The 14,560-nt window shown below is 38.6% G+C and overlaps 1 protein-coding gene across 1 annotated transcript in view; it reads left to right on the top strand.

The window, feature by feature from the left end:
• RFX4 (regulatory factor X4) overlaps window positions 1-14,560 on the top strand; it is a gene marked incomplete at both ends in the record, with an annotated part of 92,999 nt that overhangs the window by 62,985 nt on the left and 15,454 nt on the right. The window contains 2 exons of the mRNA XM_080624567.1: window positions 6,981-7,100; window positions 9,005-9,166. Of these exons, the coding sequence (XP_080480693.1) occupies window positions 6,981-7,100; window positions 9,005-9,166 (282 nt within the window). The remainder of the gene's footprint in view (window positions 1-6,980; window positions 7,101-9,004; window positions 9,167-14,560) is intronic.

The following is a 14,560-nucleotide window of genomic DNA, read 5'->3' as shown; positions in this document are numbered from 1 at the left end:
TTCAGAGAGGTGCCTGTCTCCAAGATCTAGCCAGGGGAGCTGGAAACATTCCTTTTGTTTGTTGTTAGCTAGTAGCTGGAGTTATCAGCTACAGGTCAGCTGGAGGAGTTGATTACCAGAGCATTTCCTAATGCATTTCAGTTCAAAGTGAGCCCAAACCCAAGCCACTTTGACCATATGTTATGCCTGAAGAGATGACTTTGCCCTGAAGTGGATGAAAAGCTCTTCAGTGAACCACTTTGCCAGCTCTGCTTTTAAAGGACAAAGCATTTTAAACTAGTATGTGCAAAACAAGTGTGTTTCTATACCCTGGACAGATTCTTTTCCATTCTATTAGAATACAGTCAGCGTGAAAAACCAGACTTTTACTTTTTAAGTTAAAAAGCATGTTACTTTTCTACACAGTTTCAAAAGGGGCTTTGTCTTGAATCCTGGGATACAAACAGTTCAGATTAAATTAATTTAAAGCAGTAATGATTGAAAATTAATTTCTGTGTCATGAGTGCGAGCATTTGCATTCAGCCGGGGCCAGATTTTGCATGAGGGATGGTTTCTATAAATGTACATTTGTCACAATATATTAGTAAAAGACTAATAATGAATGAATTTACGAATGCACTGCATTGAACAACTGCAAGGTTTTCTCCCCGTTGAGCTCTGATAGCCTTTATGATTTTAGAACCATCTAATAGCGTAAATTCAGATACCGGCAGAGATAGGCAGAGTATGACCTGTATTTATGTTTTAATCTGAAATTACTTTTGTTGGCTTCCCACTGTAAGAAGTTTTCCAAGCAGGTATTAATGAGTCACCCTTAGACATCAGGATAGTGAGTGTTCCCAAGATGGTCACAATTTCCATCTGCTAACTTGTGCTTTCAGTGCTAATATCCTGGTCACATCTAATTTTCACCTCCTCTAGGGCTCATTTTCTCCTTGAGTCGTTGCAGCTTTTCTTTTGTTGAGGGCATAAAAGTAGGTGATAAGGCTTAACAGTATGCTTTCCCCCAGCGTCCAAAAAACCCTTTGCATGAGTATTGAATAAATGCTGAATGTTGTTTTATAGCACTTTGGGCTGCTACTCTTCTCTCTGCAGACATAATCACAACCTGTAAAACACAGTGCTACTCAACAAATGAAAACACATCATGCATTAGTGCAGTGTTGAGGTTACACCATTACAAGTCATGAAATGCTGACATTAAACTGCCCCTAAGGATACATTATTGCTACTGAATGGCACATTACAACATTATTTTTATTCCTGTTCAGGATATGTTTGTAACCTAATCAAGCATTCTCTGTTTCAGAGCACCAATCACCAAAACATCTTTAATCAAACAGGGATTCCCCAAGTAGCTATTAGACCACCAGTTGTGTGGACGGTCTGCACAGTGATCCTCAGCTGTGATTCCTTACTTATTAATGGAAACATTTATGAACTTGCCACATAGACAGTAAATGAGAAGATTGAGAATTATTTGTTGGCTTGAGTTTGGAACCCACTACAATATAATACATCAGATCTACCAAAATAACTTACCTATTGCCTCTGTTATAAATTTGACTCACGAATTTCTCAGTTTTGAGAACTTGAACTGCTTGGCTAAGTATGTAGGATTTATGTGGGGTATTTTTCCTTTTTGGTTCACTGGGTATATATCTGTGGGTACAACTGCATGAACCTCCGCCTTACATGGACCCACAAGTTTGAACATGAATTTGATATTTTTATATGTAACCACAGGGTAATTACGTACTGGTCATTGCTGATATATTTTTCATGGGTATGTGGTGTTAGAATTAGAATTGGAACAATAATTAGTTTTCAACTTGGTAGGAAAAGCAGGAGTTTAAGAAAAATCATGTTCAGTGTGAAGCTGAGTTTGGGATCTTCATCAAATTCAGAAATCTTTATTTTTAAAAAAGTAAAATCAATGAGAATTCTTCTGCACCTGCCACATTTTGGTGCATAGGCGAGAACTGCCAGCCTCAGCAGTCTTGAAGGAGTGTTGATCACTGTCAGAACAAGATCTCTAACCAAAAGGGTAAAGGATTTGTCCTGTGGGAGGGTTTTCTCATCTTTTCTGTTGAAACTATTTCCCTTTGTACAAACCACATAACCATCTGTTGTGCTGCAGAGGTCTGCAGCCTGCTAGGTGGGCTTTCCCTGAGAGGCGATGTGACAGCAGTTACTTATACAGGGTGCAGTTTTCCCTGCTCAGGTGTAATGCCAGTGGAGGTAGGGAGGAGATCGAGCCTTCAGGTTTTCAAAGGGAAGAGTATTACCAAAACTATATCCTCATCCTATCAGGCAAAAGCCTAGGCTATCCCTACCTTCTTTCCCCCAAAAGTTACTTAGCCACCGACACACATTTATAATTTGTATTAATGATGCTACTCATTCACTGCAAGGACATTTGACATATTGTTCAGGGAACAGAGTTGTGCAAGTTCTAAAAGGATAACTCCTGAACATCAACAGGTCAGGGCTAGATGGCAGAAACTCTTCTGTGCTTAATACAACACAGTTCCTTCTAGCTTTTCAGCTAGAAGTGAGCATTTAAGTGAACTCTATGGAGAGAAAGACTGTTTTACTATTCTAAACATTTACATCTATATACCTTTGTTGTTTAACTTAGATAAAAAGTTTTGCGGTTTTACTGCATTGGAGACTGTTTCAGTAGACTCAGTTTTAATGATTTTTTTTCCACTTCAAGCAATATAGAGACTCAGATGCTCGCAGTGTAGTTTTGGGCTGGTGTGTTTTAAGTAAAATAATGTGTTAAATGATGGATTCTTTACTATATACAGGACAGTATGTTTTTACCTTTGAAATATATGACACAGAAATCTGATTGGAGGAAGATGGAATACCTGGCACAGGGTGACTGGCATAGGGGTTTGACCCTGCAAAGCTTTTAAGCATGGTGGCATAGGCAGGTTGAAACAATTTCTGGCAGAAAAAGAAGTTCCTCTCTCTCCTGCTTGCCCTCCCTTTTTCTCTCTGCCTTCCTGCCTCCCTCCCTCCTTCCTGTCTGCATATCAAAGGCACAGTTGGTGGCAGTGTTTGGGTAATGCATCCAGTGTATAAAGTAACTAATTAGTAATAGAAGCCCCATGATTTTCTCCAGATCTGGAAACCTCACTGTTGTTTTGCTACTTACGTGTAATTGCTGTATCTGTTAATAGCTCTGATACTTACTGTACATTATCTGGGTAATTATTGCCATGATTTCTCTTAACTCATGAAAATTAGACTCAAATGCTGTTTATTACTGTAGCTACAATATCTTGAATGACCTCTTACCTTTTCCTTAAGCAGTGTATGGTTTGCCTATCCCAGCTGGATCCATTTCAGTACTGAAAGGTATACTTGAAAGGACCAGTTTCATGTGAAAAACAGTAGCTTGCAAACACAGAGCAAATTCTTGTGCATCGTGCTGAATAGGTATTCACTGTGTAGCTGAAATGCTTCCACTGATACTGGTTTCACTCTATAGCTTACATTTCATTCCACTCACTTAAAAATGTAAAAATATTGTATTCAGTCAGTACCAACAACTTGTTTGTGCAGTGTCTTTCACACAAATTCTGGGCTCAAAAACCCTATGCAGTGTTTAAAAATCCACAGAGGGAGAAATAATAGGAGAGGAAGAGAGAAATTCAAAAGAGTGACAGGGGCACTGGAGTGTTTCTAAATGCTGCATTCAGTATTGCCAAACCCGAGTCTCCAAAATAAAGTATTAGACCCCCCCAAAAAGCAAAAATCACTTTTAAAACAGAAAATCTTGGTTTCTTGTCATTTGCTTGTTAGCATTGGAGTGCTCAGGCTACGCACTTCCAAATATTTTTATGAAACTACAAGCAACTTTCCTTAATTTGTTTTTTTTTTAATTAAAGCTGAGAAAGGAGTTTGATCAGGAACACAAATACCCTGAGTTTTATACCACCATTTTAAGTTTGCTAGCATTTAGGCCTGTTTTTTTTTACCTTGCAAATATTTATCAATAGTAACTGCACTAAAGTCAATAGAAACTTCCCACTGAAAAACTGTAGTCAGAAGAAGAGCGAGCAATTTACGGAGATTCTTGATAATATAAGTTTCCACTGGGGAAATCCTAAGTCAGTAACAAGGTGATCAGCCAGGTCTATTGTATTGTATATGTCTATCATACTGCTAAATTGAATTGGATTTTATTTAACAAGACAAGTCCAAAAGATCCCTAAAAACAAGTTCTGTGCAGTAGTTGAGTGAAGATCTCCACTATTTACCCTTGAAAGGCAGAGGAAACTTTTACCATTTTGATTTGCATAGACATGTGAAACAAATGAAAAACCAAATGCTTCAGGTTCACCAACAGCTAAAGACTTCTTCCCTATAGCAAAGGTGTTGCAATTACATATGTCCTTTCTCTGTGCTGCCTTGCCCAAGAACACAAAGGCACATGTTAACTTCCCAGTGTGTCTGCTCAGCCCATATCAGTGATGATAGAAGCCATGCAGGCATGGATTGAGAGAATGAAACACAAAGACCATCCGGGTCACAAAGAAAAAGAATGTGCTCACAGTCACTTTGAAAGCTGAACTGCCAGCTAGAGTTTTGTAAGGATATAGGCTCTTTCAAACCACTTCTTCTGCCCTTCAACAGTATGTTTGAGTACAGAAGTTGGAGTAGGGGGAGTTATACTTCTTTGTGATAAAAACTTGGTATCCCAAGATAAACCTAACTTTCCTGTGAAGCGACTGATCATCATGAAAGGTGATTGAATTTGAAACTTGTTGTACGTTTTTCCCATGGAAGTAATTTTCCTCAAACTGTAGTAATGGACTTTTAAAAGGAACACATCTGGATTTTTTTTGAGTCTGGCTGTAGTTAATCTCTGTTTCCCTCTCAGCTGATGATCTTTCTCTGATTTAAGCTAACTGCTGGATTGGCTATTATTTTAACCTGACTGCACTTGCTCTTGCCAGAATTATTTAGTGACTTACATGAACATGTTTTAAATATTCCATGGAAGTCTAAATAAACATAGGAGCTTTAAAAAAAGAATAAATTGTATGATCAAATCCTGTCTGGAGCTATTACGGGTACTCTGTGTCATGGAGTCTATTGTATAAACTGACCAAATTCCATCTTGTTACCAGTCAGTCTTCTTCTGTAGATGAACATCATTCCTTTCAGGAGGACATTACACAATGTCTTGGCTCTGATGCCTTGCTCCTCTATTTTTCCCCTGAAATGCATCTGTGGTCTCTTCTTACATATCCATTTTTTTGGCTATGTGTGCTTTAGGGTGTCGCGGAATGGACTCAGTCGGAGATCAATGTGATCAGACAAAGCCATTTATTCTAGAAAACTAACTCTTTATATACTATTTCTTAAAGTTGTTTTCACTAACTTGGCACATTGTGATTGGATACATATCTGTGAGGCCCTTAACAACTAACATATAATTGGTTAAGCACAGGTGTGAGAACCTGACCTTCAAAGTTTTCCAACAGTCCTCAATTTAACAACTCAGTAAATTCCAGCTCCTTCTTATCTTGCTGGGATTCTCACTCCCAGTGCCTCACTCCCATCCTCCTTCATCTTTTGTTGTTCCTTAGTTCATGTCGACCTTCACGTAGGCACCTGCTGATCTGGGCACATAGCCGTTCTTTGCCAGAAAATCATCCACATTAGGGCAAACATTTCTTCACTATCCCTGACATGTATCCTTCTTTATAAATTATAGGAAGCAACTCTCTTCCTTTCTGCAAAAATTAAGCCAGCCATGCATTTTTAGTCATTTAAAATCTATTATCTATTCCCCACATCCTCCTGGTAATCTTCTCCATACCAGTTTAAACTTGTACTAATTTCTGTTGAACATGGGTGACTGAAGTTACATGCAATATTCTAAGTGAGGTTTTACCAGTGCCTTGTGCAATAGTATTTATACTTCTGTTTCTACAACGGAAGTATATAAATCAGAGGATGATATAAATCTCCAAGGGCAGAAATTCTTACAGTGAACTATTAGACTTCATTTCCCTTACTCTAATCTTCAGCATCACCCAGTCCTTCTTCTAACAACATCAGCAAGTTCTCCATCTGTAGTTAAATCTTACTTGAGGATTTGTAGCATATAGATATCCTTTTACTATTAATTTTCAAAGCTTTTTTTTTGACTCCATCCCCCCACATTTTCTTTTGTCCTCACTTTACCTTTAAGTCCTTTTGTCCTTAAGTTTTTCACATTCCTGTCATGGCAGTTAAGAAAAAAAAAAGAGGGCATCTTCAGAAGTAAGCACAGAAACAGGCCAAATTTTATGCTGATGATATGATTCAAACAGAGGATTAGGAAAAGATGGTGTAGTAGGAGAAGTCTTTGTCAGAAATCTTTTCCTTTAAAACATCCAGAATTGCTGCTAATGCCTCTATGTTTAGCAGTTAATGAATGTCTTAGTCCAGGTAATGCACTGGACACATGCTATCAGGAAATCTGGAAGGATTTTTCTACCTTCTTATTGATTGGTTTCTAATTTCTTCATCCAGTGACACAGATAGTTCAGAAAGTTCATGCCAGAATGTGTTGCTAAGGCAGCCAATTTAGGATTCTGCTTCTGTCAGAATCTTACATCTGGTCCTTTAGATAAAAGGAAACAATTCCACTGCAGTGTAATTGTCTAAATTTTTTAGTGCTGATGTAGGAGAAGAAAACTCCATCAAGTCCCACTTCTCAGCTAGACAGCCTCCTTGCACTCTGAACAGCAATAATTGGTCATATAAGCCTGTAGAAATCCAGGATTGAAGAGAGTTTGCTGGATCCTAGGTTTACTTTTATCCTCTTTTACCTTGAGTAAGAGAGATACTTCAGTAGCTGTAGTATATGGAGGCAGTCCTATTCTACTGTTTGTGTTGAATACTGTAATCATTGGTTTAATGAGTGTATTGAGACAGTCAATGGCTTTTTTATTTGTTCACTTTATTACCAGGGTCTTTTCACCTTATTCACTTGATGTTCGATGACTACGTATTGTACCTGCTAGAATCACTCCATTGTCAGGAGAGAGCTAATGAGCTAATGAGGGCAATGAAAGGAGAAGGAAGCACAGGTGAGTTTGCTCTTCTATTCATCTTTTACTGAATTCCACTGGATTCGCTATTTTCTGTTAGGACATTTCTTTAACCTCATTTAACCCAGTGAGGCTTATCTAGGAGCAACAGTTTTTCAGTTCAGTGTGATTTGGAATAAGTAATTTGTGAGGGCGGCATGCCTGGCTAATACATTCTGAAAGAGGTCTGCTTGCTTTGTGATGTAACTCTGGATGTTTGAAACCTGTTGTGGTTTAAGCTCAGCTGGTAGCTCAGAACCATGCAGCTGCTCGCTCACTCCTCTGCTTCTTTCTCACCCCCCTGCTCCTGGAGGGATGGGGAGGAGAATCGAAAGAATGTAACTCCCACGGGTTGAGATAAGAGCAGCCCAGTAACTAAGGTGTAACACAAATCACTACTGCTACCACCAATAATAATAATGATAAGGGAAATAACAAGGGAAGAGAATACAATCGCTCACCACCCGCCGACCGATACCCAGCCCGATCCAAGAAGTGATCTGGACCTTCTGGGTAACTCCCTCTGGTTTATATACTGGGCATGACGTGCTGTGGTATGGAATACCTCTTTGGTTAGTTTGGGTCAGGTGTCCTGTCTCTGCTTCCTCCTGGCTTCCCCTCCTCCCTGGCACAGCATGAGACTGAAAAGTCCTTGATCAGAGTAAACATTACTGAGCAACAACTAAATACATCGGTGTTATCAGCGCTGTTCCCAGGCTGAAAGTCAAAACCACAGCACTGCACCAGCTACTAAGAAGGAGAAAAATGACTGCGACTGCTGAACCCAGGACAAAACCCCATTCCTAAACACGTACTTGTTGTTTCAGTAAGAGATTTTTGTACTGACCTTTTTACCTTAGTTAATCTGTCTAAGCCATCATTGTTTTTCAGTGGACCCAGTCTTGATTTTTTTCTCACTCTTTTGCCCTGGTTTAACACTAAATAAATTCACTGATACCGGTGAATTTGTACCAGTCTAAGTAAGAGGGAGAGATAGAAAAAGTGAGCAAAGTTGAAATCCAAAGCTATTGTTTCTGGTAGACTTATGTTTTGATATATGTTTTGACATATGTTTAGACTTATGTTTTGTACAGAAGCGAATCCTGAGTCCTGCTCCATTCTACACTGTCTTGCCAGAACAGAAGCAAGCAGAGATTGCCTTTAGTCCTTTTGCTCAGACCAATCACCTTACAATTAGGGGTCCTCAGTGGTCTTCCTTCCTTGCATCTCCCATTACTTTTGACAAGTAAAACCCATCTATCACCTTTGGAAAGTTCCATTCTCCATTTTAGCTGTGGCTTAATTTGTCATCCTGTAGATTTATGAGAAGAAGAACATTTTGATGATTAAGGTAATATCTCTTATGTGTTGAAAGACCTGGATTCCATTCATTGCCCTGCCATAGCCTCTGACTTTTTGACAAACAAGTTGCTTATCCTCGTATACTTTCCACATACCTTTAGCAGCTAGAACTATCCACAGGGCCATCATCTTTAGTCAGTGAGGAAAGAAGGTCATGACCAAAAGCCAGTGGAATCCCCTGAAGATTTATGATTCTTTCCAATGTCTCTAGAAGAAGTAGGAGTGCCTGACTCAGACTGGACTCTTAATTTTAGGTATCTAATAGTATCTCGGGAATATAAATCTTAAGCTGTCTATGAACAAGTTTCCTATCTATACAATAGGAAAAATAGCACTTTCCTTTAAGAGGTCTTATAAAGGTACACTGAAGGCTGTAATGCTGAATGTTATAGAAGAATTTCTTTCAAAGATTTGTGATTCCTGCGATGCACTTCTTGAAATACAGCCTAAAGAACTTAACTGCTTGTGTTAATTTTTCTTGTAGTTTCTCAGTGTTCCTTGACTCTATCTTTAACTGTGATGATTTTTCTCTCATTCTGCAGCAGAAATACGAGATGAAATTATTCTGAGTGAACCAGCTCCTCCAACTCCCTCCCCAGTGCCGTTCTCCCCAGCTAAATCAGCCACCTCAGTGGAAGTGCCCTCTGCCCCCTCACTCGTCAGCAATCAGTCCCCAGAGTACAGTGGCATAGCAGCTACAACAGGTAGGTAGGTTTATGGTAGCTGGATCTGCTTGAACATGGTTTTTTGCACTTGGTTACCTGAAATTGAGCCTGAGAACATGATGTGCTTGCTTTCAAGAAATGAGAAGCCTTCTCAAACAGAAATCTGTTTAAGGTATCAGTTATGACTTCACTGTATCCAAACATGATGCGCAGTCTAACAGGAAAAAGATCTGGTGTTTGGGCATTTTACATACTTCAAGGAAACATGCCAGATATTTTAAGGTTCAGTGAGGTTTTCAAAATCCTAAACCACCTGTGGTTCAGGAATTTCTAGTGGGTAAAATGGGAATTGGATATCTTTCCATGTATTTGAGGCTTAAATATGTTGAAATAGATGTGCAAGTTTGCCTTGGGAATGTTTTACACATCATTGATAACTTCATCTTTCATGCAATAGGAAGTCTGAAGTCTGTTTTCAGTTGCATACTTTCTATGGCAACTGATGAAGTGCCTGTATTCTGGTGCAGAGACTGGTTCAGCGACTGTTTAACCCACAGGTTAAAAAATCTGTGCTTAAAGGTATTCTACTTGTGGGCAGGACTGACAGAAAACAGTAAGAAAAAAAACCCCAGTAACCGGCTTCTTGTTTGGTCTGTATAAATGGGCAACTATCATCTGTACTCTAACGTGAAACTTACTAATTACCTTTGGATATGGGTAGGACATTCTGTTTGTATGATCAAAAGACAGTGTTTTCTTAACTTATGGAAAACAAAGCAGAAATGTGAATGACTTTCAGACAGTGAAATTCCAGCTTTGCTTCTCAGTGAAAAGAGTGTATAATCAGAATGTGGAAACTGTCACTTTTGTTGCATACTAGAAACGTTATAAAACCTTCTTGAAAGAATGTCAGAAAGCGATGATTTACCACACTGGGGAATTTGTTAATGGCTAAATCTTTCTGACAAATGTTCTTCCTGTTTCAAAGGCACCACAGCGGAGCACAACGTATAGTTGTGGTGGGAAGAGATTTAAGAACATTCTTCCTTTCACCAAAACTTAAGGTTTTATCACTGTTGGAGAAAATACAATATTTAGGAGGGAAATAGGATGCTATTATCCCCAAATCAGTTAGACAAGAGGCACATGATTCCTAGATATTGCAGGTGAGCACATTGCTTTAGGTCAGGCAACAGTCAAGGTGGTGTATATGTTTGAGTCTTGTTGAAACATTGATTTCGTGGACAACTTGATCCCATAGGATTGTTGTGATGTTATAACCAGAACTCTCTATGATGCAGAACTGTACTCAGAAGTAAAAGGCACAGTAGGGAACTGTACTCTCCAGTGGCATTGACAGGAATGGAGAATTGAAGGACTTGTGCTTAGGCTGCGGAGACTGTAACTCTGTGTGACTATCATAACTATTAACCAAAAGCTTATCCCATACAGCAGCCTTGGTCAGCTATCTGAGCTTCCACCTTCAGCTTACTTGACGGAAGTGCAGATCTGGGCAGACCTGGGAACTGCATGGATCTTATGTAACCCTCCTGAGTCCCACCAGTAATGCAAAGGAATGGACTCACACAAACATTACAAATTAAATTTGATTATGAGTCTTTTTGTCTTCATGTTATTATTTTATTATAGTCTATTTTGTTCTCTCCCTCTATTTTTTTATGTCTTGGTAAGGCCCAAGTTTGCTAGTGTGAAGTTTCAAGCCAGAAACAGGATCATTTGGGAACAATGGTTGAAAGACCTACTCCCACAGTACAGGCAGTAGAACTTGACGTAGTTGTTCCCATAACAGAAGTTCTTACGCAAGAAATCTATTTCTGATTATTTTGGCTCTCTATTTTTTCCAGCTTTTCATTTTTAGGTTGTTTTAAAACCTTTTGTTTCATTGAATTGGATTTTATTCTTATGGTCTGGTACAGTTTCACTTTTGTGAATGTGAAAATAGTTTCTGCCTTGCAACAGCCAAATTTGTCAATGCAAGTAGTGGTCAAGATTAAATATAAGTATGTGGCTATCTCATGGTCTTAATTTGGGCAATTAGTTGTACCTCCGTTTTCCATGTTCATCGTGTAGATGAACTGATCAGCTTTTTAGTTTGCTAATCATTAACAACTGTGTTTCAGCTATAGGAAATCACTATACTTTAAAATAGGAGTGCTGAAGATGTATTACATCAAACTATGCCACATAGAGATTTGTGGCATTGATATGTAGAATATTTTGGAAGAGGAACCTTTGTTGTGGAGAGATACATTTAAAGTACACTCTTGATTTTCTTATGTGTCTTTTATGAGGTAGATGTAAAAGACTGCAAATGTTTTGCAGATTGTGAGAACTAGTTCCATTGGTTACCACTAGCTCTCAATTCCCTAATTTAAGGCATCATTAACTCTTTCTTGCTTGTGGCATTGGCAATAAAAGTTAAATATTAAACTTGCATTTTAACTTTTTGCCTTCAGTTAGTGGTCAGCATAAAGCCATCAAATTAAACTGTTGCAATTACATGATACTGAGCAAAAGAAAAATAAATCCTATCCATTCCGTGGATAGATAAATCCTATTTATTCTGTAGTAGAATATCTGGCATGGCTCAGCTAACATTGTATTTAAAACTTTTTGTGAAGTTACGAGACATTTAAAAGGATAATTAGTCTCCATCCTTTCTAAATCACAAAGGCCAGATTAATGATTGTCTAAACTGCAACAATATTGTAATAAAAGTAATAGCTATATGGCTGACTATGCTATTCTTTCTTAAAGCCCCTCTTAAAGCTGTGATTACTCATTTGCCAATGCAATGGCTTTTAGACAACCTAAAATGAACTCTGAATTGTAAGTAGCTCATAATATGTTAGTAAACTTTAGTTTCAAGAAATGCCTGTGTGATATAAGTCTTCAGGTCAGCAATGGTCATTAAAGGTCACTGTTCTTCCCAGTCTAGGCTAGGTATTAAAGTTCTGGGAATCTGGCACAGGAGGTATTTGCACAGAGCTAACACCTCTCATATTTGCGTGTGTAAGTAAAACAAATTTCTACTTTCTTCCTAAAGCTTCAGCTCCTGGACTTACATGAATATATAAGAACATCAGCTTTTGTTCAACAATCAGTTTAATTCTCATAGCTGCAGAGTGTAAAAGTCAAAGGTTCCAATTTCAAAAGGCAATTTCCCCCTTCAAAGTGGAAGGGTTTGTGGTTTTTTTCTAGAACTGATAGTTAAAGTAATCTCTTCATTGTGTGAGGGCAGATTGGGGGTCTGACTACAGATTTCTGATTGCTTGAGGTTGACAGTACCACTTTTACTAGCAGAGATAATGCACAGTGCTATGAGTGTCTTGCTTGTACCTGGGTGGTCATTTGCACCGGCATAAAGCAAAGATAAAATGCAGCATCATGAAGAAACTTTTGTTTCTTTCTGCAGTAGTGTACACGATGGCAGCAATAACAACAGGAACGTTGCTGGACTGATAGCAGTTCCAATAACATTTGGCTCTCCTACAGGTTAGATGGCCTCTTGGTTAGTATCCTCAAAATCAATTTTTTCATTAAAAAGGAAAAGAAGAAGGAGTGATAATAAATGAACTTTCCTATTTTAATCCAATCCTGAATGTTCAGAACACAAAGCAGAGCAAAATGTTGCTCAATCACTATTGTTTTTGGTTATTTCAGAAAGCACTTCAGTTGGGTTGAGCCATATCTAAAAAAGACTTCATCTCCTGGAGTTTAACTCTGCAGCCAGCTGAGGAAATTAATCATGTAGAACTGGGACATAGGCGGGTATTAAAAAGCTGACTATGAAAAACTTCCAAACTTACTCGATTCCTCCTTTTCCACCAACCACAATGTTGGCAGTGTCCTGGCTGACCCGATATATACATACACACAGTCTGCAAATCTGTTGTCACCTTCTGTCCTTCCTCTCTGTCTTTGTGACTAGGTCACTGAAAGTAATGGGATCCCTTCCACAGAGGCAGAGAGAGTGAGGCAGCTGTAGATTCCCAAGAACATCCTTAAAAAACCACATTTGAACACCCTAAACATTTATTTTAAAATTGAAATGCCAGTTAGACTTGAATGCCAGGAGTGGCCAAGTCCTCTCATCCAAGGAGTCTGACTTCCCAGAGGGAGCACATGAAACAACTTGCTGCTCTGGACTGACTCATTTCCCTCAGACTGAGATAAGATCCCTACTATTTTGCACACAAAGAAGAGGAGGCTGTCACAATAGCTAGGGACAGACAAATCAACCATATTTGGTAAAATGCAAAGGATCTTCTGGCCCTGTTATTACCACTTCTTTATAGAGCTAGGAAGGTTATGAGACTTTTGGATCAATGGCAGTTTTTTTCCTTGGAAAAAATAAAATCAAGTCAAAGTAAAACTTTTTTTTTATGGTGAATTTAAAAAGTGAAAATAACCTCAAAACCCAACAGTAATGTTACCTAAAAATATGCATTTGGGGGTTTTTACCATCTTTGTTGTTCTTCTTTTCTTCATTTTCCTTTTGGTGTTGCCTTTTGAATTTAGGCCTGTTCTGAAATGAAGTTTCAGATTTTCTTTTGGCAAATAATACAAGGAAAATAAGTTGATCTTTAGAAATCAAAATATTTCACAGACTAGTTGTTGATACTTATATTTTCAACAGTTTTTCTCCTGCTTTCAAATTAAGCTATTTGGTGACCACATAAGTAGTTTTGTCTCCTTTCACATAAACTCTATTTTCTAGTGAAGATAAGTTTCCTTGAAGATTTTCTTCAACTCAAGGAACCATGATATACTCAGCAACCCTGATGCACTAGCTTCTGTCTGGTCTCAGGGATCTCAATGGTCCTCTGCAATGGGAGTAGTTGAAAGACTGAAAATCCAAGAATCAGTGACAGAAAACGCAGGCATGTGAAAATAGACCTAGCCCAAATATCTTTGACAATAACACATCCAAGGATGTCTGTAGTGTAAAGCACCAAATCACACCATGCTGGAGTATTTGATGCAGGACTTGGCTTGTGAGGTTCAGAATACCTTTGTTCAGTCCCAGAATTCAGCATTTCCCATTTTTAAAAAACAAGTTGCAAATAAAATCACACACACCTGAAGAAAATTATACACATCCGAGATAGGCTTTTCATTCCCCAAAACCATGCACTGGACACAGACTTGGTAATACAATCACTTCCCCTACTGAATTAGGCCCTTTCATACTACAGGAAGTCCTAGAATCCACACTGAAAAAAACGAGTCACCTCCTGCAATTCCTTTTAGCTAGTGAAAAAGAGTCAAGAGTGCCCAGAGACCCCCAAACTAGTGTTCGCATTGGGTTAAATTCAGTGTTCTGGTCCTCATTTGCAGGGTAATCTCAGCCAGTATGGTCATGACCTCCAGCAAGAGCTATGTTATACTGGAACAATGGATCTGTCAGCC

This window comes from Psittacula echo, assembly GCF_963264785.1.
Source record: "Psittacula echo genome assembly, chromosome: 1".
Lineage (NCBI taxonomy): Eukaryota > Metazoa > Chordata > Aves > Psittaciformes > Psittacidae > Psittacula > Psittacula echo.
The sequence above is the reverse complement of the archived record's forward strand: the minus strand, read 5'-3'. Positions and strand labels throughout refer to the sequence as shown.